The sequence below is a fragment of the Lepisosteus platostomus genome, chromosome 8, assembly GCF_059453375.1.
Source record: "Lepisosteus platostomus isolate fLepPlt1 chromosome 8, fLepPlt1.hap1, whole genome shotgun sequence".
NCBI lineage: Eukaryota > Metazoa > Chordata > Actinopteri > Semionotiformes > Lepisosteidae > Lepisosteus > Lepisosteus platostomus.
In genome coordinates, this window is record NC_142618.1 from 3061564 (window position 1) to 3087849 (window position 26286).

The following is a 26286-nucleotide window of genomic DNA, read 5'->3' on the forward strand; positions in this document are numbered from 1 at the left end:
GTGATATTCTTATCCTCGGGTTCAGGAGAACTCATTTGCTATTTTGCATTTCTTGACTTCGGCACATCTTAGGCACTGAATACACTTATAGTACATTTGGCATTTGACACTTTAAAATAGTGGAGAGACCAAGTCAGATGAATTTATATCCTTTTTCCTTCTAAACAATTAGAATGAATCTTCCCAGTGTGATGTAAGGCCTAGTAATGACAGTAGTTCAGGTGGGTAGCTGCGTCAGCATGCGTAGGCTGCAAAGGAACAAGTAATAGGTTTATTCCATGCTGAAAAAAAGAAGAAAGAGAACACAACGTTTCGGCTCACACCTGAAGAAGGCTCCACGGCCGAAACGTTGTTCTCTTTCTTCTTTTTTTCAGCATGGAATAAACCTATTACTAGTAATGACAGGTCAGTTTGTCACACTCAGGCTCAAAGTAACAGATGGGATTTAAGCTGTGTTTTTTTTTACAAAACTGTAAAGGTCCCTCTGATGGGGTTCTGATGGCCCTACAGAGATCTCAAGAAAAGATTAAGTCATTTAACTCACTTGGTAATAATGGCACGTATATCCTTTGCTACCTCTGTGTATGTTTTTCTCCCTATGTAGTATTGTTCCCAGAAAACATTTTTCTTTTCTCTATTTTTTCTCTATTAAAAAAAGCGATAGCACCAGCTCTATTAATTGTAGATTTTGTCTCTGTTCTTTTTAAAGCCCACATCCAGAGCTGCTCCTGCAATGAATAGCAACTGATAGATCTATTTCTGCTGTAACAATGACCATTTTTAGAACAATGATGAAGTGTCTTAAAACCACGCAGTTCATGGAAATAGTTTGTATTTTGGAGTTCACTGTTTCATAAGCTTATGCTGTATTTTTAGATCAATTGAGCTTGGAAGTTTTTTCCATGCATTCTTGTGCCAGTTGTTACCCATGTGAATAGAAAATCTCTCCTTTTCAGCTATGACCAAATTTGGCTGAATCTTATGTTCCCCCTGGGGAACCTGAAATTGTTAGCAGTAGATAAAGGGACCGTGCTTGTATAAATAATTGTAACACATACCAAGTTTAAAGACTTCTTTCAGTGGAGCTGAATTCCACATCCGAGAAGGAGACATTTTCTTGTGTTCGTCTTTTTAGGGTGCGTGCCAGTAATGTGATAAGAGAGCAGAAGGTCCTGTTAGTTCGGAACCAGATTTAAACGGGGAATCAAAGACATGAAAACTGTTCTGTCAACGTGATGCTAGGGCAAAGCTAAATACATCTTTGCCATAGTCTCCTGGAGGGTCTGTCTTTTTAAAAGTTTTTCTTATTTCAGCATAAGCATCAAGTCATGCATGGAGGTGCTGCAGGAGCTTTGTTTTGAAACCGACAAAGATGATTCATGCATCTCTTGTGGTTCTGGTGAACCATATGCGAAAGTTATCGGTTAATTAAACGTTAATTTGTCTCAGTTAATGGATGCTGAGTAGGCCAAACATGGTCAACTTTTACAGGAGTTTTACTGGAGTTACAGCAGCCCTAGAACCTAGAGCCCATCACATCAGTCATGCATCTCGGACATAATTGAATGTTTTTCTCCAACTGCTGCTCTTGCACTGTTTTTCCATAAGACCCACAGATGTAAGTTTTCAGAAAGAAAATGTGAGAAATGTGCATCTGCATACAAAGGTGGCAATGTTCTCCTAATCTCTGTTTTTTACCATTAATGTTACCCATCTTCCTTTTTCCTAGAACTGCACTGCTATGCCCTTACTGGAACTTAGTGATTATATGTATCAATAGTATATATAATAGTATATATAAATAGTAAGTCTTATAATTGACATAGAATGTGACTGGGTTACATTAGCTTTTATAGTTTTAAAAACCCCAATGTGACACCGTGATATTCTGTTTTCTGACACACTTCTAATAATGGTTCGTAACGTTCTTCTTCCAGATAAAGACACCATCAGTAAAATCAGAGACCTGCGCATGAAAGCAGAGGATTATGAAGTGGTTAAAGTCATCGGAAGAGGGGCCTTTGGGGAGGTACAGCTGGTAAGTTACAGTGATTTCAGTAGCTGCTGGTCTCAGGTAGGGATTTCAAAGCACTCCTGTTCACGTCCTTCCAGTCCAGCTGGGGTGCAGTGTTGTTCTTTTTAGGATGTGAGGCTCAAGCTTTCTTGGCCTCTGGAGAGAGCGTCTTTTACAATGAATCGTGGTTATGTGTCAATGTTACAGTGAGTTAAGAGTTTACATCAGGGGTTGAGTAAAATAGATGAATGAAAGTGGCACAAGGGTCCAGAGCATGAGGCAAACATCTGGATGTAGTACTGGTCAACTGTAGGTTGGACTCACCAGTGAGCACCGGATCCCCATAATGCAGCAGAGTTGACTGAGGACATCCAGGCTACGACAGCAGTCCTCACCGGGACCTGAAGCCATGGTCTGAGCCCTCGATAGCACTGTGTCATTGAATTAAGGCAGTGGTGAATTTAGTTTTTTGTCAAATTTAATTGGGAATTATTTGAGACCCCAGCCATCTTAAAGATTAACTGAGAGATAACAGTGTCGGGGGCCTCCTGAGTGTCTCTTCCTGTAAAGGCTGTCTCTTGGGTTTTGGCCTGGGTCATGTCGCTAGCACATGGTGTGCTGGATCCCCAGAGCAGTATCCACGAGCACGGCAGAGGGAAGGGTGGGATTAGCTCATCAGGGCTGTCTCGGCTATCACAGCGCCCCCTGCGGCCTCCTGGGTGCCTGCAGCCCTTCAGTGCCGTTGGCAATGGAAGCACCTCTCCTCCAATCAGCACTGAACCCCCAGTAGGGGGCTGTGTTCCCTGTGGTGAGTCAAAGGGGAGGGGCTTGAAGGTGCGCGGGTGGGAGGAGCCTGTTTCCTCACTCTCCCCCGTGTGCGCTCACAGGGTTCACAGCTGCTGGACCAGTCGTGAAAAAACACACAACTGGCCATTTCAAACTAGGTGGCTGTGATAAAAAATAATTGGAGATTCTTAATCAAAAATATATATATATACACATACAACAGCCAGGGCAAAGCGTTACATTTGAAAAATTTAACCTGCTTCATGATGATTGACGGTATTAAACACAAGTTATTTCTTAGCACACTGAGTTCTTGTAGCTTCGCCACTACATTTCAGCATCATCTCAAAGTAAATTCCTCTGCATACAAGAGAAGTTGTCTTATTTTTTGCCCCTTTTCTGGCTTTGTTTCCTAGAGTTGTGCTATAATGATTGCTCGCCCATCAGATGGCCAGTGTCTTCACCTGAGGAATGTCATTTCTTTTGGGAGACCTGTTTGTCTTTCATATAACGTATAAATATATTTCTTTTCTAACTCTCATTTTACAGGTAAGGCATAAAGCCACAAGAAAGGTTTATGCCATGAAACTCCTCAGCAAATTTGAAATGATCAAGAGATCGGATTCGGCTTTCTTCTGGGAAGAGAGGGACATCATGGCTTTTGCTAATAGCCCCTGGGTAGTCCAGGTACAGAGTTGTTTTTTTTGCTGCACTCGTGCAGACCGTGAAAAGACAATTAGGAGTAACACACACACAGACATCGTGGAGCTCTCCGCGCTGCTTCTTAACAATGAGGAATTGCGAGTGTGCGCTTGAAGACTGGCCATACAGTCCTGATGGTTTTTGCTGTATGCCCCACGTGTGGTGATGTATAATTGGAAATTGTGTTTTAGCAGTGTGTGCATCAATCATAGAAGTTTCTGAAGTAAGCTTGCATTTGCAGTTTCATTGTTGGATGTTTTTATTCTGTTTACAACGGACTTCTGCCTGGACTTTGACTTGGTGCTGCTTGTGGTGACAGAGCAAAACGTATTTGATTAAAGACTACAGACTTCATAGCACAAGGTCTCTAAGGGCAGCAATTCCAATGTATTGTGGCTGTTAAACGAGGTATTAACTCTTTAATACCTAACTGGTATTAAACTAATAACTGGGACGCCAGCAAAATGACAGTATTAACCTTTGCTGTTGTCTTAGCACTGTGTTAATAAGGAGAGGTAACTGATAAAGGCACCTCTCTTTCGCCAGTCTGTTCGCCATAGTCTGCGTGCAGCTGTTAGATAGAGCTTCTGTGATAAAGCATCAAAAAAATTTTCATCAAAAAAGTACAATGGAGCATGTTTACTCCATTGTACTTTTTGGACAATCAGCCTGTATAAACCTATGCACATTTTGCACATATTTTATTGTTTTTACAGTGACTATGATCAGCACATTTTGCACACACCTATGTATTTATTTTTATTTATCTTGTTTGTCTTTTGTTTTATAACTATTCTGATGTCTGTTTTGCTTGTCTTGGGCTGGACTGCTGTAACACATCAATTTCCCTACGGGATTAATAAAGTATTATCTATCTATCTAAAATCTTTACCGAAATGAAACAGCTGGACGGAAATATTTCTTTTGAAATAATAAATGTTCTCCTCTCAATCTACCTCTTACCTTTTTTCATCTACTGTTGGGTTCAGACGCAGAATTTGGAATTAGGTGTTATTAACCAGACAGATGTCATGTGGAGCTGCAGTGAGGGACTTCAGAGCCATTTTGAACGATTTCCTGAGGTCTGAGACTGGCAGGGTTAGACAGGCTTGTCCTGTTGATGCTTTGAGTTGGGGTGGAATGGGCACGTAAAGAAGAATTGAATATTTCTCAGCTTTTCTTTATTTCTTTTATGTTGCTTGTTCGTGGGGTCGTGCTGCTTTGTGCTGCTGGTTTTGTGTAAATCTTGTGCCCACGGTTAAAGTGCAAGAGAAGGCAAACTGTATACTGTTGGAGCCGGAGCTTTTTTTCTCCTGCCGTTCTGATCTCGGTTGCTGGGGGCCTCCCAGCTCTTCTATGCTTTCCAAGATGACCGCTACCTGTACATGGTGATGGAGTACATGCCAGGAGGGGACCTGGTCAACCTGATGAGCAACTACGACGTGCCGGAGAAGTGGGCCCGGTTCTACACCGCCGAGGTGGTGCTCGCGTTGGACGGGATCCACTCCATGGGCTTCATCCACAGGTCAGAGCTCCCAGGCCAAAACACGGCCGAAACTTTGCTTAAAAGCAGAAAAAATAAACCCAGCTTTTCTACGTGCTATTGGATTGGTGTGGGAGCGGTGCTTTAGGCCCGCCCCTACACTGAATTGCGAATGGGATTGGTTATTGTAGCTGTCTTTCACGGAGCTTAAAAAAAGTAGGTTGGCCATGTGACACGACACCCCCCTTTAACCAGAAACCCAGAAGTTCGATCTCCTCGTGAGTAGTTGGTACTTGGGGAGCACCCAGAAGAGTTATTAAGCAAATAAAAGTGTACATTTTCCTTGAAGGTGTCGTTAATATACTTGTCCAGGGGCTCCGGCTGACCACTGGCGTGACCGCTGGCCCTCCGCCCACCTGCCGCGGTCCTTCCCCCTCCCCATGGCTCGAGAGGCGTCCTGGGCTGGCTCTGGGGAGGTCCCGCTAGTAACAGCACGCTTGCCTGTGGGGTGAAAGTGGCCAGGCCAGACCCAGGGGCTCGTGTTATGTTCCTGAACCCGTTCTTGCAGGAGACGACACTGATACCATGTTTCACCTTCGGCCGGTCTCCTCTTGCTGCCCCTGAAGTGGAGTCTGTCCCCTTCATCCCAGGGTTTAAAGAAACGTGCCCCGATTCGGTCTGTTTAAGAAAGCCGTTGTTGCTCATTAAGTAGATGGCGGTTTAGCTCAATATTTGTACCATGAAACTGCCTCCAAACCCCCCCATGTGCTGTTGTTTTCCCTGAGGGGTGTAACTTGCCCTCTTTATTAACATTCCTTCATGTGAAAAATAGCGCAAAGACCAAAAAAACACTGGGAACAAGACTGTGTACAGTGGGTTTACAAAGATGGAGGTGTCTGTCTGTAAGCTTGACAGTTGTTTCTGTCATAAATCTGGGGGCTGCCTGGTCAGGCTGTGTGTTGTTGGGGTGAGGTTCCCGTTCAGTGTCATCTGGTTTCTCCTCCAGCCCACGTTAGAGCCACATGTCCAGCTGAGACGGCTCCAGATTGGCAGACAATCATTCTCTCTCTAGGCTTTTGAGTTAGCTTTGTAAATATTTAGATTTTGTTCTTTTTTTTAATGCTTCATTTGTGATTTGAGCGATGCATCAGTCGACTGTGAATCTTCTTCTTGCAGAGATGTGAAGCCCGATAACATGTTACTAGACAAAGCTGGCCACTTAAAGCTTGCGGACTTTGGAACCTGCATGAAAATGAATCAGGTAAATGAATCGATAAAGCAAACCAGTCTGCAGCTGCTAGGCTCGCTTTCATGTAGTTTAGAGGGAAATCCGATTTCGTACTCGACTTGCATGCCTTAATGGAGTTCCTTCTGGAATGGGTTGGAAGAGAATTTGCAACGCTGGCCACAGTCCTCTCAGCCTTGTTTATTTCAATGTGACAGGTGCTTGAATTCCTAACAAGCGATCATTGCACCTGCTGTCGCGTTTGTTTTTCCGTGCTTTGAGTCAGTTTTGACCTGGAACCTCCTTTGCCACCAGAAACACCACCTCTTTTTTTGAAGGGGAACTGCAACGCTATTTTTATATTTCGGGGTTAGAAAGAATCAGGACTGATGAGTGCATGTCAGACCGTGGTAAAAGTAAAATGTACGCAGTAACTTTATCTGATAAAACCTCAGTTTACACCACAAATAGACCAGATTTCCAGGTATGCGCTGCGCCATGTTCTGCGATTCAAAATGAGGCAACAAAACATCCAGTGACGTGATGTGGCTCTATGACATTGTAAACAAGCGGGCTTGAGAATACATCTGTTTTAATCCAATAGAAATATTGCTCTTCACTTCGAGACAGTTTTGCCGACAAATACTACTTGTTAATTCTGCAGATCGCATTGGAACACTTCTGCAGTGAAATATCTGCTGCACACCCTGTACTTACCCGATTGCACATCGCAGTGCATTAGTCCTTACGGAGACTAGTGAGCAGGAAGGGCCGCTTCACGTCACAGTTCTTGTGAGCTCTCACTCCCGCACGTGGCGAGACCAGGGGTTTGCGACAACATGTCTTTCCTCCCAGTGCTTTCACTGAACATTCACAGTTTTGCGTTTAATCCAGAAGTTGTCAGTTTTTTCTACGCTGCCAATGAATTTATTTTTGTTACCAAGATTTACTTAACCGGATTGCGAAACTGGGGCTGCAGTTCCCCTTTCAAAGTTATCGGGTTTTCTTTCAGCTTTCGCTTTTCTGCTCACATGAAACGAGGGCGCGTTTGCTGCCCGCGTGGTTCAGAGGGCCGTGCGGGTTTCTGATGTGCAGCGGTGTGCTGTGTTGCAGGATGGCATGGTACGATGTGACACAGCAGTGGGCACTCCTGACTACATTTCTCCCGAGGTACTGAAATCACAAGGCGGCGATGGCTACTATGGCAGGGAGTGTGACTGGTGGTCAGTCGGGGTCTTCCTGTATGAAATGCTTGTAGGTGAGTAAGAACTGTAATTAAAAAAGTATACATGTGTGTGTAGTGCCGTTCTGCCCATCTAGCCCTTTCGGTAGTTAGTAGTTAATTGATCTAAGGGTCTCCACCAGCCATTTCTTGAACAGCAGCTTGAAGGCAGGGTATCAATTTCAGCAGCATGTCTTTGTAGCTCGTTCCCTCCTCCCACAACTCTTTGAATAAAGTATTATCTTCTGTTCTTCATTTTAAAGTTTCACATTTCCACAATTTTACATGATCTTTTTCAAAGAACTGTTTACAAATGCACAGCTTCATGCTTGTGTTGTAATGAGACGTGAAGCCAGACCTGTACTGTGTTGCTAGTGTGGCAGAGTCAAACGAAAACCTCCAGTGACCGGCGTCAGCTGTAGGGTCCCCGATGGCGCTGTGTCATGCCGTGTGCTTGCTTGCGCTGGGCTTGAGGCTTTGCTGTTTTCTCAGTACTCAAAGGCTCTCGGGCTTGCTTGCAGGAGACACACCTTTCTATGCAGATTCACTGGTGGGAACATACAGTAAAATCATGAACCACAAGAACGCCCTGACATTCCCAGATGACAGCGAGATCTCGAAAGATGCGAAGAACCTCATCTGTGCCTTCCTGACGGACAGGTAAGGCTGAACTCGGATGCCTCTGAAGAGCAGAAGCTGTGCTTGTAGGATAGCTGAGATGAAGAAGTGAAGGACGTCACAGGAGGTCTGATCCCGCCAATTCAGACTCTCCATGACCTCATCCTCCCCATTCAAGTTGCTCTCACTTCTGGAGAGTTTTTCTTAAGGTGCAGTTGAAGGTGTTTTTTTAAATGGGCTTTATTAGAAATAGTCTCCAGTTTTTCTCCCTGCTAAAAACAAACTTTTGCTGGGCTCCAAATGCAGTAGTCAACCCCTCCATAAATATAACTCTCTCCCTCTCTAGTAGGATCTCCTGAGGATGCCTGACTTCCTTGTTGTCTTTAAGTTCTTCTTTCCAGATTCTTCCCTTCTCTTTTCCGTTAAAGTTTTACCTCAGAAACGTACCTTGGGAGAAATTGCAGTCTGAGAGGTCAAAGTCACGAATGGAAATACTGTATTTTAAAGAGACATCTCACGTCAGAGCTGCCTTTGTCACACCACAGGGAGGTGCGATTAGGTCGCAATGGAGTGGATGAAATCAAGCGGCATCCTTTTTTCAAGAACGATCAGTGGACGTGGGAGAATATCAGAGAAAGTAAGTTCCCTTTTTGTTGGAGGAGCTTTCCAAATTTGGTCACTTGATTTTAGTCAGTGTGCCCTTCCCACGGGAGGTTGATAAGTGGACCTAAATTGCTGTGAATCTTAATTATGCCTTGCTGCTGTGTACAGTGATGGGTTTTGAAGAAAAAAATAGCGATTGGTGTGCAGTACTGGGATGTTACATTTTAATTTTTGAATGCTTCTATGTTTTAGATATAACGTGCTTCATGGTGAGATTTCTGAGCATCTTGAATGTTTCATAGCTAGAATAACTAAACAGTGCCTTCAATCAAAGAAAAGAAAAAAGTGGTTTCTTAAAAGCAGATAAAGAGCTATATTGTGTTGTATATTGCTTTTGAATGAAAACAGAAGGTCATCTTTATCATATAAAAATATAACAATGCAGATTTTGCACAAGTTGCTTGTGTTCCATTGTTTTAGATTGCATTCTAATGTTACTAGTTTCATGAAACTTCAGTGAAAACTAGTTTGTGATGTGAAAAGGAGTGCCGGATTCAGCTGCCTCTGCTGCCTGACTCCTTCCCGGCTGCTCTGACCACACTGATACTCTTACAGCTGCTGCCCCTGTTGTGCCTGAGCTCAGCAGTGACATCGACACTAGCAACTTTGATGACATTGAGGAGGACAAGGGAGATGAGGAGACCTTCCCCATACCAAAGGCTTTTGTTGGCAACCAGCTGCCTTTCGTGGGGTTTACCTACTACAGCAGCAATCAGTGAGTCTTACCAGCATCAAAATATATCCTCTCACTTATTTTGTCAGCTGCTTTCTTAATTAGGAACTTTTCGAGTCAAATAGTAATTGGTAAAATAGGCTTATTTTTTTAAAAGCTGCTGTTTTCAGAACAGTTAAACGTTTTTGAAAGTTGTTTGTGGTCTCAGAGGTATGATGGCAGATTTCTTCAGATTAATGAAAGTGGAAGAAGAGAGAGCTGGTGTATTTTGTCCTCATGTGTGTTCTGTTTTGCTTCTAACCCCTTCATCGCTCCCCCTAACGAGTGAACTCTTCTCATTCAGACTCGCTCGTGGCTTGAGCACCAAGACCAGTGAGAAGCGGAGTAGCTCTGTAAAGGAAGATAAAAGCCAAGTAAGTCTGTAAGGCCTGTACCCGATGTCTGTCTACATGAGTGGCGTTGACAACAGTCGTAAACAGAAACGTTAGACCATACATCTGGTGTGCATCTGGTACTGTGCTGAACATCTCGGAGACAACAGCCAGGCAATTCTGAACTGGCAGGGATGAGTAGAAAAAAAAAGATTTATTGTTATTAAAGCAAGTCATAAAGATTGGCAGAAAGCCTATTGCAAATGAAACGTATCGAGTAGCCTAGCTCACTCCCAGTGTGTTTATTCCTGCAGCTTGAAAATCTGCAGAAAAGGATTTACCTGCTGGAAGAGCAGCTCCACAGTGAGATGCAGCTGAAGGATGAAATGGAGCAGAAGTGCAGGTAGGAGGCTTCAGAGATTCAGACCCTGCTGGGCCCTCAGAGTCTGCACAAACCTCGCCTGGACCTGCTTTCCAGCTGCCCCTCTGGCTGGCTGTCTCCTTGCGCTGGTTGCACTGGAGAGTTTTTGGGAGATCTACCACCGATTTCAGAGAGAAAAAAGGGCAGGTTGTGATTTTAGGTTCTATTGAGGAAGTGGTGAGCTGATTACCCTGGAATGTTAAAGAAAGGGCGAACTAAATACCTTGGCCTTAATGCTAAGACCGATGGCAGGTTATTATTATGAATGTCTGCTTGTTCACGTGAAAAAATGTGAGCCCAGGTGGGTCAGCGGACGCCGCCTCTGAGAAAGTATTTCTTTTGTTAGGATTTTGATTGTATCCCTTCCAGAGTTGAGGGTGGGTCGCTGTTGAGACCTTTGTTCTCAAGGTGTCGGAAAGAAGTCATTTTGTTGTGCTCTTCAGATGCACTCGTACAGAACAGATAGATAAGGGCCTAACTAAACTAGTGTTTAACAGCAGCCAGTGAAGGTTTACAAATGAAGGCATTCTGTAAATATTTTAGTGTTCTGTTTCTCTCAAAGTCAAAATCCATGTACTTTAATTTCTTTTCATGAGTTGTTTTTTTCAGCTATATGGTTACTGTTCCAAAAGCTGGTTGTCTGATCTCTGTCTGACCCCTGTGTGTTCATTAATCCACCTCTAGAGTCAGCCTACTGTTTTTACAAAGGCTTTGAAATCCGTGGAGACTGGGCTAACCTCTGTTCCGTGAAGCGAGTAGTCCAGCCTAGTGAGGCTTGACTGCTTTTGCCAGGCCAGAGCAGGGAATCTCACACTGGCTGCCTGCCGTGCATCAGCTGTGTTGATAAGGGAGTTTGTTTCCACAGCCAGCCATGAGCCTGCTTTCTTAAGCGTTAGGAATACACTACCTCTTACTGTTATTCGTTTGTGAAGATCGCCCTTCGGACGCGGTGTCTTACATTCAAGCTAATCTGTGAACCCTTAAGAGTGAGCAGTGCTGAAACGCAGAGTGGTGTAAGTCAAAATTAATACTACCTACATACATCCCTGAAGCAGTGCATTACTGGGATGAAACTCTGGTGTTCATTTACAAGGTGAGCAATGTGGGGAGTATGAACGTTTTCTTGTTTGACCCGCAGGGCTTCAAACATAAAACTGGACAAGATCATGAAGGAGCTGGACGAGGAGGTAAGCAAGAGGGTTGTCTTCTGAGAACAGCGCTAAACTTTCTGCTTTAAGTGGAAGGAATATTAGTGTGTTTGACACATGGAATGGGAAGGTTGCACGTTGCATTACTACATTTGTGTTTTATTTTCATCTTAGCTGCATTATCGGATTATGTACATTAACAGTTACCTGAAACTGACTCTGTGTTGGCTCGTCCCTGTATAACTGTACATGAATGGATGTGGGTTGTTGTGTCACACTCAACATGTAGAGAGGAAACTCGTCACGTAGGTCAGTTTTTCTCTTATTTCCCGATTATACAATCCATATCAGAACTGCTAACTGTTTTTAATAATCAGGGCAGGAGTGTACAGTCACAGGTTTTTGAGTAATGGTGCTGAAATGTCTCTTCCTAGACAAACCTACGGAAAAACATGGATTCCACTGTGTCCCACCTAGAGAAGGAGAAGATGATGGCACAGCACAGGGCTACTGAATACCAAAGAAAGGCTGAACAGGAGGCTGAGAAGAGGCGCAATGTGGAAAATGAGGGTGAGGCTGATAGTGTTACCGCTGCTGTTATTTTTTTCCTTGGGAATTGGGGTGCGTCCTCGTGAGCAATTGAGCATTACTGTCCCTCAGTGGCTCTTTTTACCACACTGTCATTGACAGCTGTGGTTCTGGACCAGATGTCTAGCACACGCACAGAGCCTGACCTCTCATTTCTGTCTGAAGTCTCGTCTACATTGAAACGACTACATCTGAAGAGTTTTTAAGTGTGCCTTGCTGTAGAAGAAGGGATAGGTGGCTTCTTTGACCAAGCCCGTTTCTGCTGGAGCAGGTTAAAAACATTGCCAGCATGCTGACTCGGAAAGCCTTGCTGCACATGAAGCTGTGCATGAAGTGGCAAGAGACTGTTATTTTATTGTATAGGTATGAACAGGTGAGAGGCTGAGGGAGAGAGGGGGCAGCGTGTTGCAATAATTTCTCCACTATGTTCCGTGTTTAGTGTCGACTTTAAAAGAGCAGTTGGAGGACATGAGGAAGATTAGCCAGAACTCCCAGATATCCAACGACAAGATCACACAGCTGCAGAAACAAGTAAGTGGAGCGGACAGCGAGGGGGCCTTCGTTCTGCCACAGCAGGTTGGGTCCCGCGATCCCGGGTGAATGAGGAGAGTGCGTGGCTGAGGAGCGGAGCTGACTGGCTGGCACTGAACACGCAAGGTGTAGTTCCCTTTAATGATGCAGATGTTCCCTGTTTCTGACTTTCTCATATCCTGTGAACTCGCACGTGTTCAGGAGGTTAATAGGTGACAACTCCCAGATGGGGAGTTGTACAGCTGCCGGGACAAAGCTGTTCGGTTTTTGGCACGGTCACCAAAAGTCCATAATTTAGTCCTGGGTACAATGACTACAGAGAAGACCGGCTTCAACTGATTGGAGCCTCCTAATTATATACATGAATAACATATTAGGAGAGCCTTCATTTGTGCAATAGACCACACAGCCTTAGCATAGTGGTATTGGTATAAAAGTAAAAGTCTCCAACTGTCTTGAATTATGATTACATTAACCATGGTAGGGGTCTGTTTTTTATTTTACCTTCTGTTGGGGTTTAAAGTCTGTAAAACCATCCGTTCAGAAGTGGCTCTGAGTTGCTCTGACAAGTGCCCCGAGGTGAGTTTGATGGTAGCAGTGCTGAAATCAAAAGCAGAGAGAATGGAGACGGGTGGTAAAAAGACATGAGCTGAAGGTGCGGTGTGAGAGCAGCTGCCGCCCAGGAGCTTCCAGCACTGTCTCTGTCCGCAGCTGGAGGAGGCCAACGACCTGCTGAGGGTGGAGTCGGACACGGCGGCCAGGCTGCGGAAGAGCCACACGGAGCTCACCAAGTCCATGAGCCACCTGGAGACGGTGAACAGGGAGCTGCAGGAGAAGAGCCGCGCGGCGGACGGCGCCCGGCACCAGCTGGAGAAGGAGGTGCTGCAGCTGCAGGCCGCCCTCGAGTCGGAGCGGAGGAACTGGAGCCAGGGCTCCGAGGAGATCCAGGAGCTGCAGGGTAATCCCGCGGGAGGGGTTGGGACAGCGCTCGGAACCGTCCACGAGCACTTTGTGCATTAAGCTGCTGTGGGCTGCCTCGGAGTTTACTCTTTTTTGCACATACGTTACAATGATTGGTGCGAGTAACGGGAAATCTTAAAACTGAAGACAGGCGGTGTCTTGCTGAGTAAGGATTCAGCATTTGATCAGTCCGTCTTTTCCCATCTGATTTATGCAGCGCTTACAGAAAGTCTGCCCTCTCCAAAGTAACACGTTTTGTGGCCCAACAGTCTGAAATCAAGATACATTAAATGAGTTCCTATAGAGCAAATAGGTCAACTTTCTTGAGTGGCCCAGTCAGAGCTCTGACCTCAGTCCAGTTTACGATCTGTGGAGTGGCTGGCTTGACGTCTGCCATCCACCAGCTGTCCTCTCGCAGTCTGACTGAGCTCGAACAGTTCTGTAAGGAGCAGTGGGCACACACTGCCGAATCTAGGTGAGCTGGTACGTACAGCCGTTATTCTGTTTGGACAAGTAATCAATCAAAAGGCGCTTTCGCCAAGTACTAACTCGCTTATCCAACCCATTGTTCTAGGTTTACATTTGTAATCACTTTTCAGAATGTCTGAGCATTTGTTTTCCACTCGGAGGTTGTGTGTCACAATGTGTAAATGTGTTCTTTTGGAAAGGGTGAGCAGACATTCTGTAGGTACAATCAAATGAACACGCTGATCCTTTGGATAAACAGTATCTCTTTATTTGGATTGTTTTAAATAGAAAAAAAATGGTGCCGACATCTTCTTCATGCATCCCACCATTGGACGCTATATATACTTTATTCTTGTGCTTTTTTCACATTGAGTTTCTCTGCTTGAAAACCATCGTGTCTGGGTATGCATCTGTGTGGGAGACTGGAATTTCTAAGCTCTCCAGATTCATAATGCACTGCTGAAATTGTTTACAGTCCACTTATTAACCGCATTGTGCCAGAATCGCTCAGATGTAACTTGCACATGCTGTGATATGAACAGCGTGTTGCCCGCAGTTAGCTAAAGCCATCGCTGTATGATTTGGCCAACAAACAGGCCGTGTGTAAACCGTTTAGTTTTGTCATGGAGCTACCCCGATAAAGACTAGTTCCCCCCAGGCCTGGGCTCATTCATAATTGATCAGTACCACAACGCCTGTTATTCACGAACCAGTGGGCACACTGAGCTGAATATTGTGACGATGAATTAATGTGTTCTACTGGCTTTGTAACCCCAACGGCAGCTAGTAGGAAGTCATCCTGTACTGCGACACACCTTGTTCACTCACTTTTAAAGTCTTAATGTTCACTTTCAGGCTTTCTTTTGTAATGCAAACGGAGTAAGAGTGTTATACACAAGTCCAGGTGTTCTCTGTGTTGTTATGATGTGCTGCTTCTTTTGGCAGCTATCTCTGTATATATTGGGAAAGAGTGATGGGTCTGACTGACTGTAGAATATTGGGAAAACCAAAGCATTTGCAATCCCTGGCAAAATTAAACTTAACATTGTAGAAATAATGTAGAATGTTAAAAGCAAAGGTGTGAGTTATTTGCGTTACTTGTAAAGGTCAACGCAAACAATTTTGACCATTTTGCAGTACAGCTGTAACCGTTGCCTGGCACGTATAACAGAGACATTCAGTCACACATTGAAACCTTAGTGAAATCAAAACGATCCATCAGCCATTTGGTGTGCAGGAGCTAAAGACTGTGTGTGAGCTAAGCAGCGAATCTGTCTTCTTCTGACTGCCAGGAAGGATAACTGGTTTGCAAGAAGACCTGAAAAACCTCAAACTGACGCTTTCAAAAGTGGAAACGGAAAGGAAGCAAGCCCAAGAGAGAAGCAATAATTTGGAGAAGGTAAGACATTAGTGTGCCGGTCATGTCAGATCTATTAAAATTTAGAAACAATTTATTGGCATACGATGTGAACGTATTTCACCTTCCAACTTTCCTGTTGCATTTGTGTGTATTGGAAATCCTGACTGGCTGTCTTCTGGCTGCTGCTGGTTGGTTATTATGCTTCAAAGGTATGTCAGTGAGAAACCCAGATCTTCAGAGTTAGCCGTTGTTACAGATGCGTCTCCTTAGCGTGATTTTGCCTGGCAATGGCGCGGCCAGTCATGCCTCACCTGGGCTGGGGAGAGGCAGGGCGTCTCAAACGGGGGAGCTTTAATCTGTGGGGCCCCCTCTGTAGGAGAAGAACAACCTGGAGATTGACCTGAACTACAAGCTGAAGACCCTGCAGCAGAGGCTGGAGCACGAGCTGGCGGAGCACGCCGCGACGAAGGCCCGGCTCACGGACAAGTACGAGTCCATCGAGGAGGCCAAGTCGGCCACCATGCAAGGTAGGCGGGGCCCGTCGCCGTCGGAGACGACCGCTCCCCATCTTCCCGTAGGTCGCGGTGGTTAGTCTGAAGCCCTTTGAATGGTTTGTGCACCTTTGAGAGATTTTGACAGGTCGGTAGGTTTGTTTCCTCTTCAGATTAATATATTATAGTACTTTTGTTATATACTCATCCCCGTACAAGAAGCGGTAAAAGCCTGCGATTTCGTTCCCGGTGAAAGGCTGAAACGCCAAGCTGGAAGCCTGACCTGAAGTCATCTGATGCTCTGAGACCTCATCCGCCTCGCTTTTGTTTTGTTTCGAACTTTTTGCGAGAGGGCCCACCCCTTAATCCGTGAGACGAGGTGTCCGGTTGAGATAAGGTGTTCCGAGGGGCGCAGTTCTGCCCACTGCTCCCTGATTGGAGGCCTGTCCTCCCGGACCCTCCAGAGCCAGAGCAGTGCGGTTCGAGGCCGAGGCTGTCGGCTGAATGTCGCCGTGAAGGGGGGCGTCGGACATTTGCTTGAGCTGAAAAGTAATAAAAAGATAACTGGAGGAAAGCAAAGCCTGGGGAGGCAGGGATTGTGTGGGAGGTGCGGCGCGGGTGTGAACGGGTGTGTGCTCTCCGCAGCGGTGGAGCAGAAGGTGTCAGAGGAGAGCATGGCGAGGCTGAAGGCCGAGAACAGGGTGGTGGAGGTGGAGAAGCAGTGCTCCATGCTGGAGTTCGACCTGAAGCAGTCTGTGCAGAAGATCGAGCAGCTCATGAAGCAGAAGGAGAGGCTGGAGGAGGAGGTCAGTGCTGTCATTCCACCCCTGGTTGGTTTCCCCCAAGAGCAAGACATTTTACTGCTGATGAGCTCTAAGTAAAACACATTTCTGCATTTTCAGTGTATCTGGGAGGTGCTTCTGTCTCATTCATTAATCGTTTTTTGTATAGGGAAAGGAGCTCCTAATGAAAAAAATATGATTACATTATATAAAATGGGAAGGAATAGCTAAAGTGGATGATATTGAATCTTAACTAACACCCACAAGAAGAAGTCTCTGAGAGCACACCCTGTTTTTTGTCTTTGAAAAATGCTTAAAACAAATTAGTTGCACCTGTAAGTTGCTGTTTAAGGGCTAAAACTTTACAGCATATTCAGATGATAACTGTGTAAGACTCAAAGATGAAGCAGTGTAGGTAAAAGGTGAGGGAGAAACTGGGGCTCCGAGCCACTGGCACAAAGTCATGCTGAGTCCTATACACAGGGTGTTAGATTTTGGAGACATTAGAGTCCTATGCTAAGATTCAGTCAGAACCCAGACCTACAGTACAATGCTGTGTTGCCATACACCACAATTTCCAGCTTGCTACCCATTTATCTACCTTTATTGAAGTATAACAGGAGTATTCAACTTGCAGACGTTCCAAGTTTTTTACCATCCGCTTCTTCATTCCTATGTTATAATGATTTAAACCTGGAAGATCTGTGCCACACTGAGCCCCACAGCTCCCTGTAGCGGGAAGGGTGAAGAGTGGACGGTACACTACTACGCCCTGCATCCTCAGAGCTGTACGATTTTTTTCCACCATGTTTCCTCTCCCCGCTGGAACGCTGGGGAGAGGAGGGTGTGGGGAGGCGTGAGGGCGTGGGGCCGCCCGGGCGATGTCCTGGGATGCAGGGTGTTCAGTGTGCGCTCTGGCCCCTCCGCAGGTGAGGAGTGTGCGTGTCCAGCTGGAGCAGGAGTCCGGCAGGCGTGTCCAGGCCCAGGCCGAGCTGAAGACGCGTGCTGTGGAGGCCGATCGGATGAAGGGGTCAGAGAAGCAGCTCAAGCAGGAGATGAACACCGCCCTGGAGGCCAAGAGGTCGCTGGAGTTCCAGCTGGCCCAGCTCACAAAGTAAGACAGCCAGGCTACCCGTGAGCTCAGGTCAACCTCAGCTATTCACCAGACATGAGTGGAATCTTCTTTCCTAAAACCACTCATAGTTCTCTTGTGACAGCTGTTTCGGCACAGCTGTGAAATGTCTTCGTGTAAACGGTTTTCTAACTAAACTACCCCTTCTTGTATTTTTTTAATTTGGGATTTTAAAAAAATGTATGTTCTACCTTCACTCGGGGTTCCTGTAAACATGTTCTTGTAGAGAACTTGGTTCTGTAATTTTTAAGTTCTTTCCAGAAGTAACTGATACCATCTACAGGAATCTTTGTTGTGTTTGGGGGGGAAAAAAGGATTTAAAAATGTCCTTTAAGTTGGATGTCAGTCCAAGTAAAATCTTTTACATAGTTTGATAATTGCTCACTGGCCATGACTGTGCTGATATGTTGCTGCTTAAGTTTTTCAAAAAATGTCTTCAGTAGCTCTTTGTAGTAAGTTGTAAAAGTTTTTGTGCTAAAAACCATGTGACAGAAGTAGGCTGTTGCAGAAGCCTTGAACAGACCAGGAGACCAGCAGTGGCCTTGCTCAGCTGAGCCTGTGCCTGATGCTCTTTGACTCTGCTGGCAAGTCTGACTTTTTGGGTCTGACTGCTCTTTCCTTCAGGCAGTACAGAGGGAATGAGGGACAGATGAGAGAACTGCAGGACCAGCTGGAAGCTGAGCAGTATTTTTCGGTGAGTACTCTGCCTCATGAACGTTGCTTCACTTTCGGGAAGTGGGCAAACTCCCAGGTTTTCCTAAAGATCCGCTTGTAAAGATAGCAGGAATGTGTGACCAGCAGCCGAAGTCTCCCGGCTCGCAGGGACCAGGCCGTCTGTGCTCTGTGGGCTCACCCTCCCATTGCGCCACCTGCTGGTCAGCCACCACTGTGTAGCTGTATAACCCCCCTGGAGGTGGGCTGCTTAGGCTTCCAGTCGGGGTGAACGCGACTCGGCCCTCTTTTCCTCCTGTGCAAAGGCGTGGTGTGCCTGTTAGCCTGTGTCAAAAAAGGAGTTCAGCAGAGTGCAACAAAAAGAACATTCATAACCGTGTGGTGGCTCTGTGGCTCAGGATCTGCGCCTGTGGCTGGAAGGTTGCCGGTTCAAATCCCGCGGCCGGCAGAGGAATCCCACTCCGTTGGGACCCTGAGCAAGGCCCTTCACCCCAGCTGCTTCAGGGGCGCCGTATAAATGGCTGACCCTGCGCTCTGACCCCAAGCTTCTCTCTTCCCATCTGTGTGTCTCATGGAGAGCAAGCTGGGGAATGCGAAAAAAGACAAATTCCTAATGTAAGAAATTGTTTAGGGCCAATAAAGTGATCTTATATCTTATAAAACGGATACTCTGCTTGTTGTTGAGAGCTGCACAGCTAAATGAGGGGAGGTTTTTCAAGAAGCCTTTTATTTTGCAAAGTGTTTCCCCACTTATCATGCCACAGTCACGTTCTGCAGAGAGGTCACTGAATACCCAGTTTACTGCTCTTGTGGCAGACATCTGCAGCGCCTGACGTGAGTGTGGGTGCACTGTGCAGCGTGTTTACCTCTTTGGTCTCATGATCCTCAGGGATTCATGTCATACAACAGGACTCGGCACCCTCAGACTAGCAGTCAATTATAGATCATGCTGAAAATAGTTTGTGGACAGATGACTTTGCATCCCTTGGTCCAAAAGGCTCATGGTTGTTATTGTAATCAGTTATGCCACTTCCCAGAAGAGGAGTCTTGGGGCTTAAAGATGGCAGCCGGAGAGCTGCTTTAGGTCCTTGCACAGCCTCTAGTGACTGCGGATCTCTTCACAGACACTATACAAGACTCAGGTCAAAGAGCTGAAGGAGGAGATCACGGAGAAGAACAGGCTCGTCCAGGACATGCAGAAGAAGGTGCAGGACATGAATGTTGAAAGGTAAACATTTTTTTTAAATTAAAGATGCATTTATTGTCGTGGTTTGCAATTGAGACACTGCGATCTAAAGGTGTCCAAGATGTTTTGCTTTTTAAGGTCACTTCTTACAGAGTTTTCCCCTGTTCTCTGTCCATTTTTGGTTGTGTCTGACTTCCTGTCTTGCTAGCTGAGCTGGGATAACGGCGGGGACAGGGTATCGGAGGGGTGGGGGAATGGGCGGAGAGGGGAGGGGGCAGGGAATGGGTGGGGATTGGGGGCAGGGAGGGGTGGAGACATGGTATGGGGGGTGGGGAATGGGTGGGGATTTGGGGCAGGGAGGGGTGGGGACAGGGTATGGGGGGTGGGGAATGGGCAGGGAGGGGTGGAGACATGGTATGGGGGGGGAATGGGCGGGGATTGGGGGCAGGGAGGGGTGGAGACATGGTATGGGGGGTGGGGAATGGGCGGGGATTGGGGGCAGGGAGGGGTGGAGACATGGTATGGACAGGGATTGGGGGCAGGGGCTCGGGGAGCAGGAGTGCTGTGCACGTGGATCACCCCTCGCCGGCCTGTGTTTCGCAGGGATTCCCTGTCGGCGCAGCTGGACCTGACCGTGACCAAGGCGGAGTCGGAGCAGCTGGCGCGGGCGCTGCAGGAGGAGCAGTACTTCGAGCTCACACAGGAGAGCAAGAAGGCAGCGGCGCGGCACAGGCAGGAGCTGGGCGAGAAGGACAGCACGATTGCCCTGGTGAGTGCCGGCTCGGATAGCGGGCTGGACGTCCCGGAGCTAAACTCACCCGACTGTGGCAGTTTCAGCAGGCAGACTGGCGGCTGGCTGGCTCTGGGGTCACCCGACCCACGGTTCTCATCCAGCTCTTAAGAAGTAAAAAGATGGGGGGCCATTTTCTGTATCATCTAGTGGTATTCATCTCTTTATATAGATAATATTTTGAAAAGGCATGCCTGGATGACATTAAATTAGGATTTAATGGATTTTATAGCAGGGCCTGCTTTTCTGTGGCCATTTGCTTTTGTACGGATGAGGGTGGATCCTGCGCAGGACATATATTTTCTAGTTGTGGGTCCAGAAGAATTCTTTGTGAATGGTCCAGGCGGATGTTTAGTTACGCTGTTAGTTACCGACTGTTTCATAACCGATAGCTGCCACGACATAATAAAGTGGTGTGTATAGAGTGCCCTGAGCAGCAGTGCGTCGCTATTGAGGGTTCTGTGTTTGATGCCGCCAGCTTGAAGAGACGAACAAAACGCTGACCAAAGATGTGGAAAACCTCTCCAAGGAGAAGACCGAGCTCAGTGAGAAGATGCGGGTCCAAGAAGAAGGTAACCTCTCCGAAGTGCACTTTCAAGGGGGGTTAAATGTTTCTTTGATGGAAAATCTAGATCTAGTTTATTTGATCTCTTGGTTTTGTGCTGGTGCTCATTGAGAGTGTTTTGCGTTTCTGGCCTCCAGGACGCTGCTCAGCTTAATTCTACTTTTTGTTTGCCCATGATCAACACTAACTCTAGTTGGAGGTCCGTCTCCAGTAGTGATGTGTGGTGTCACAAGCGACGGACAAAAAGAGACTCACCTCCCTGCTTCTTTGATTCCTCAGTGTCTGCTACCGAAAAGGAAGAGCTGACGAACTCGGTCAAAGCGCACTACGAGAAGATCCTGAACACGGAGCGCACTCTGAAGACGCAGGTGGGTTGTGTCAGGCTGTGTGCTCCTGTGGGGGGAGTGTGGACCGTCGGAGCCACGGACCGCTGCTTCCGGCCTGCGCCAGCCTTCATCGCGCCGGACTTCAGCAGTCCCGGTCTTGACTTCTTCTTGGGGGATTGAACCCTCGGGAGGGGGGCTCCTGGTGGGGATGGGGCACTGGGGGGTTTTTGTGCGAGGAAAATGTTTTATCCTTTTCTTTTAATAATGGTTCCCAAAAAAGGAGAAGCCTGGGGCTGTGCTTGGACACAGGAACCATGACAGCTGGGAGGCTGTGGTGGACAGTGGGGTTCATAGCAGCCATTTTTAAAACCTCCAGGTCGTTTCCAGGGCATTGGGATGAGCAGAGGTGTGAAGTCGGTCTTCAGGGAGCTTTCTTGTTGTCCAAACTGTCTCACACCCTGAGTTTTCTGAGTGAAGCAGTGCAACACTGGCTCATCCCCTGAGGGCCGAGAATTGAAGAGTTGTCTTTTCCTCTCCTTCAAACCTCGAGGCCTCTCCTGAGGTGCTCTTCAACGGTTAACCTTTAACCTGCTGGCCCGCTTCTTGGTCTGCTCCCGCAGGCGGTCAACAAGCTGGCCGAGATCATGAACCGCAAGGACATGAAGCTGGACCAGAAGAAGAAGGGCAGCACCGCGGACCTGAGGAAGAAAGAGAAGGAGAACAGGAAGCTGCAGCTGGAGCTGAACCAGGAGAAGGAGAAGTTCAACCACATGGCCATCAAGTACCAGAAGGAGCTGAGCGAGATGCAGGCAGTACGTTGCGCCCATTCGCCTATGAAAGCTGATGCACTGGAATTGAAATTTTCATTGTAATACTCCGTGCAAGTTTGGCAGACATTTCGTTTCAGCTCAGCAAAGTCGATATTGTAGGCATTGCAAGACTAGATATTTGCTTATAAGTTTCTTTGAAGGGGTTACTGTCTTTTAACATCAATGTGTGCCCTACTTTATTATTGTAATGATGTTGATAGTGCACCTTAAATATAATCATAAGCAGTTAAAGCACTTCTTAAATATTGCCTGATTTCTAGTCTTTGGCATTTTCAGTGTTTATCCTTATGTTGTGGCATCCCTTTTAAATGTCTCTTTGGGTGATTGGGTGATTTTGTTTCGCCATTTAAAACACTCAGACTCTGCTAATTACAAAACAAAGTGTTTACAGCCAGTGAATGGTCTGCCTCATCGGTCCCTTAAGCAAACTAATCCCTGAGCCCTTTTAGCTCACTTTTCAGTGCTGCAGTTTGCTACAAATGTTGCTGACGTGTTGACTGAAACATGCCAAAGATATGCTTTCCAGCAGAATGCAGGTGTGTGTGTGTGTGTGTGTGTGTGTAATGTACAGTGATCGCAACTATAGTTTAAAATAATGATACATGATTAAAAAAACATTCTGTGCTCAGAGGGCAATACATATGTTGAGCTAAATTAGGCTTTTATAACGAGGTATATTGTAGTAGAATACTGAAAACATGGAACACTAGTCATGTCAAATGGCGTATGAAAAGAACGCATTTGCTACACATAGCTGTTCATGCAGACATCCCCGGAGACACTGATCGTTCTTTTCCCCCCCACAAGCAATTGGCTGAGGAGTCCACATACCGCAACGAGCTGCAGATGCAGCTGGACAGCAAGGAGAGCGACATTGAGCAGCTGAGGGAGAAGCTCAACGACTTGCAGCTGCGCATGGACAACTCCAGCGTGGCCAGCCTGCAGACGGACGAGGCAGACGGCAACATAGCAGGTAGGCCGCTCTGCTCTGAGGTCCGGAAAGCTCTGACGGGTTCTGTGCGCGAAAGGGGAAGGAACCAGGAAAGGGCAGCTCTTTGGAGGCAGTGCGTCTGTCTAGCCGTTTGTTGGTGCTGTAAGATGAAAGGCAGCCCTGTTAAACGGGCTGTGTGTGGAGGAAACAAGGGGCACTTTCAGCAGTGTTGCAAGCCGGAATTATCATTGCAGGGGAACAAAGCCGGGTTTCTGAAGAGCTGAGCTCAAGTAAATTTACCACGTTTCATCCATGCCAACAAATCCGCCATTTTTTTGTTTCTGTTTTTTTTTCCATTTCGTTTGTTTCCTGTTCCAAAACCGACCAGGTCTCGGCTTCTCAGTAGTTTAGACTCAAGACTCGTCCCTGAAAGGGTCAAGGTGGAGCAGCAGACCTATGATAGGTCGTTTTCAGAGCGTTCCGATGCACTTTACCGGTGTCATTTGTATTGTAGATTACGTACCTGCCACTTGGTGTAAATTAGCCCTGAACTGGGGGAGAGGCTCAGCTACCACTCTTCCTGCTGTGCCATTTCACGCATCAAAATATCAATAGAAAAGCCAATCTACAAACTAATTGTGGTTACTCCGGGTTTTATTCCTTTTTCAGTGGGCATTGAGTACTTTGTATCAGTCTGTTAAACTCCTTTCTCATTTCTTATTCCCCATGTCTAGTTGGTTCTCCCTGCTCTCCTTATCTTTGTATCTTCTATTCTTTTTCCTCTGTGAGTAAATTGGAGTTCTGGCTTCGTCTGTGCCTGCCCTGTGTATGTGTGTTTGTCTCTTTTCCTTGGCTGTGGTTTGCAGTCTGACACGCGTCCTCCCCTCTAAGCAGCGCTTCTGACGGGCCTTTTCTGAGTGAAGGACATTCTTTATAAATTTACTGAGCTCACGAAATGCGTGAACTCAGAAGAGAATCGAGACAGACTTCAGAAGCAAAATTAAATAAGTCCAGATGGAATAATGGAGACCTCTATTTAAAAAAAAAAGACTTCTGCGACAAGTAGAGAAAGTGAAGTCTGTGGCTCCTCACAGTGGGCACACTTCCACAGTGCTGAAAACGGCACAGGGTTGATGTGCCCTGCTCTGAAAGGCCCCAGAAGCCTCTTCCTGACACTTGGGAGGATAATTTTCGTATTATTTTGGCACGAACAGCGAGGAGGTTAAACATGAAAACGTTGCCCAAACAGACCTCAGCTGTCTATACGGAGAACTCGCTGAAATAAGAAGCAGTAGATAATGCTTGTTTTGAATTAATTGCTTTGTGCCAAAGCATGCCTTGTGAATATTTTATGTGACACGATTCTGTTCTTTGAGCTGCTTTCTGGCTATTGTTTTCCTTTTCTTTTAGTTGCTTCTAAACCCTGCATGAGTTCCCAACCCAGTGCTTTTTCATGATTCTTCCAGACCAACCATTTCCTTCCTGTCTGTCTTTCTCAGAGTCCAGGCTTGAAGGCTGGCTGTCGATACCCAACAGAGCCAACATAAAACGATACGGCTGGAAAAAGCAGGTATATTTCTTATTTTTCGTTTCCTTTTCAGTATTGTTCTCTCCCCGCCAGAATTTGGACGGACCCTTTCTCTTTTAAATACGCTGTTGCAACTCACATGCGAGGCAGAGGAGGTTTGAGGGGCAGGTAGGCCCGTTCTCGAGTGGCAGGGGGTCCGTTCTTCCAGATTTGTCCAATCAACTTGTCTCTGGGAAGAATATTTTGATATTTGCAGCCAGTTCAAGCTGCCTGTCTAGTACAGCTTGCTGTGGCATGTGAATCAACCTCAGCACAATGTGCTTACTTAACCTGTGGGCAGTGTTGCATCATCTCCAGAGCAGTGCACACCCAGGCTTCATTTCATTAAGGGTCTCCACTGAACCAGAAGCTGGAGATCTATAAATACTCGGATACCCCTCTGGCCTGCAGGGGAGGGGAAAGGAGAGGTGATGATGGTCATTAATAATGCACCATGATTATTCACTCATGGATGAGAATCTTGCCTCTCACAGAATTTTTCAGTGAACCAGTTTCTTCACTAGTACGCTGTGGGAACACCAGTGGCCAGTTTTGGCAACTCAGCTTGGCCTGGAACTGAACTAGAGGTTTTCAGATGTGTGACTCACATTATGCATCAGAATCAGTCCCTCTATCCTTACACTTGCTACCGTTCGGTGTAAAAAAGTACTGCTTTCTGTTTTTTGTCCTCAGTATGTGGTGGTCAGCAGCAAGAAGATCCTGTTTTACAATGATGAACAGGACAAGGAACAGTCGAACCCCTCCATGGTACTAGATATTGAGTGAGTATTGTTGAGTCTGCGCTCTATCATGCAGTACATGCACCTTTGAAAACACCTCGCCACCGTCTCAGCTTAACCATGAAGAACTCTCCAGGAAAACTGAATTATTACATTGGATTGAAAGAAATAAACACTGGTTGACTTCAGGTGACTCTGTTTTAGAGTTTGCAGTTGATCAGGCATACATCTGGAACTTAAGATAGCTGTTTTGATTCATGTTTTGAACAAGGAGCTAGCTGTACGTTTCTAAGTTTTGTTTTACATTATTAAATGCTCTGATTTGATACCAATAGCTACAGATCTGATACCTATTTGGTACCCTCCAGGCTAAGCCCAAGTGAAAAATTGGCTGGGACAAGAACAGTACTGTTTCTGAGTGGCACCTGTGTATCACATTAACAGAGAAGCCTATTACTTTGTAGCTGCCAAGGAAGGATATTTTACAGCTGTAGTGTCAGTGCTCAGTGACCATTATGCTCTTCACCTTGTACTATAACAGTTAAGTGTAAATTATTAAACGCATATCATAAAACTGAACAAAACATGTAACAGTACACCACATGTGTTAAGGATGTGATAATCATTACATAAAAGCATGTTACCTTAAAGCAAATGGAAGTTGCCTTTTCTAGTGTATTAGGTTTTGATATGAATTTTATGTCCTGTATGTCTGAAGCTCCACTTCATATTTATTAGACAGGACAAGGGGAGAGCAGTGTGCATTTTTCATAGTTCGGATACTATGAAAATGTCAGATGAAAATGGGTGTAAAATTCATAGTATCCAGATCTTGAGGCCCCTTTTTTAACAAAATGTATTTCCTTCGTGCAGCAAACTCTTCCATGTACGTCCGGTCACGCAAGGCGATGTGTACAGAGCCGAAACCGACGAAATCCCCAGGATTTTCCAGGTATCGTTTGAGATAAATGTTGAAAGAGTATCTTGTTTTATGTCATCCGTGTCATCTGTTATTAGGACTTGGGTAGAGATGTATTATTA

The 26286-nt window shown here is 46.0% G+C and overlaps 1 protein-coding gene across 3 annotated transcripts in view; it reads left to right on the forward strand.

Annotated features, from left to right (window-relative positions):
- Window positions 1-26286, forward strand: part of rock1 (Rho-associated, coiled-coil containing protein kinase 1) — a 65552-nt gene that overhangs the window by 34373 nt on the left and 4893 nt on the right. For 2 of the 3 annotated variants that reach the window (XM_088642053.1, XM_088642054.1), the window contains exons 3-30: window positions 1938-2038; window positions 3350-3487; window positions 4852-5027; window positions 6162-6246; window positions 7324-7468; window positions 7954-8092; window positions 8596-8687; window positions 9269-9428; window positions 9730-9799; window positions 10072-10160; window positions 11317-11365; window positions 11761-11896; window positions 12354-12445; window positions 13157-13403; window positions 15166-15272; window positions 15610-15760; window positions 16370-16530; window positions 17436-17620; window positions 18263-18332; window positions 19435-19538; window positions 20100-20265; window positions 20765-20858; window positions 21131-21219; window positions 21798-21989; window positions 22815-22980; window positions 24438-24508; window positions 25199-25287; window positions 26119-26197. In XM_088642053.1, coding sequence (XP_088498179.1) covers window positions 1938-2038; window positions 3350-3487; window positions 4852-5027; window positions 6162-6246; window positions 7324-7468; window positions 7954-8092; window positions 8596-8687; window positions 9269-9428; window positions 9730-9799; window positions 10072-10160; window positions 11317-11365; window positions 11761-11896; window positions 12354-12445; window positions 13157-13403; window positions 15166-15272; window positions 15610-15760; window positions 16370-16530; window positions 17436-17620; window positions 18263-18332; window positions 19435-19538; window positions 20100-20265; window positions 20765-20858; window positions 21131-21219; window positions 21798-21989; window positions 22815-22980; window positions 24438-24508; window positions 25199-25287; window positions 26119-26197 — 3443 coding nt within the window. Of the gene's footprint in view, window positions 1-1937; window positions 2039-3349; window positions 3488-4851; window positions 5028-6161; window positions 6247-7323; window positions 7469-7953; window positions 8093-8595; window positions 8688-9268; window positions 9429-9729; window positions 9800-10071; window positions 10161-11316; window positions 11366-11760; window positions 11897-12353; window positions 12446-13156; window positions 13404-15165; window positions 15273-15609; window positions 15761-16369; window positions 16531-17435; window positions 17621-18262; window positions 18333-19434; window positions 19539-20099; window positions 20266-20764; window positions 20859-21130; window positions 21220-21797; window positions 21990-22814; window positions 22981-23672; window positions 23723-24437; window positions 24509-25198; window positions 25288-26118; window positions 26198-26286 lie in introns of those variants that run through there. The other variant, XR_015940692.1, reaches the window with a different exon arrangement.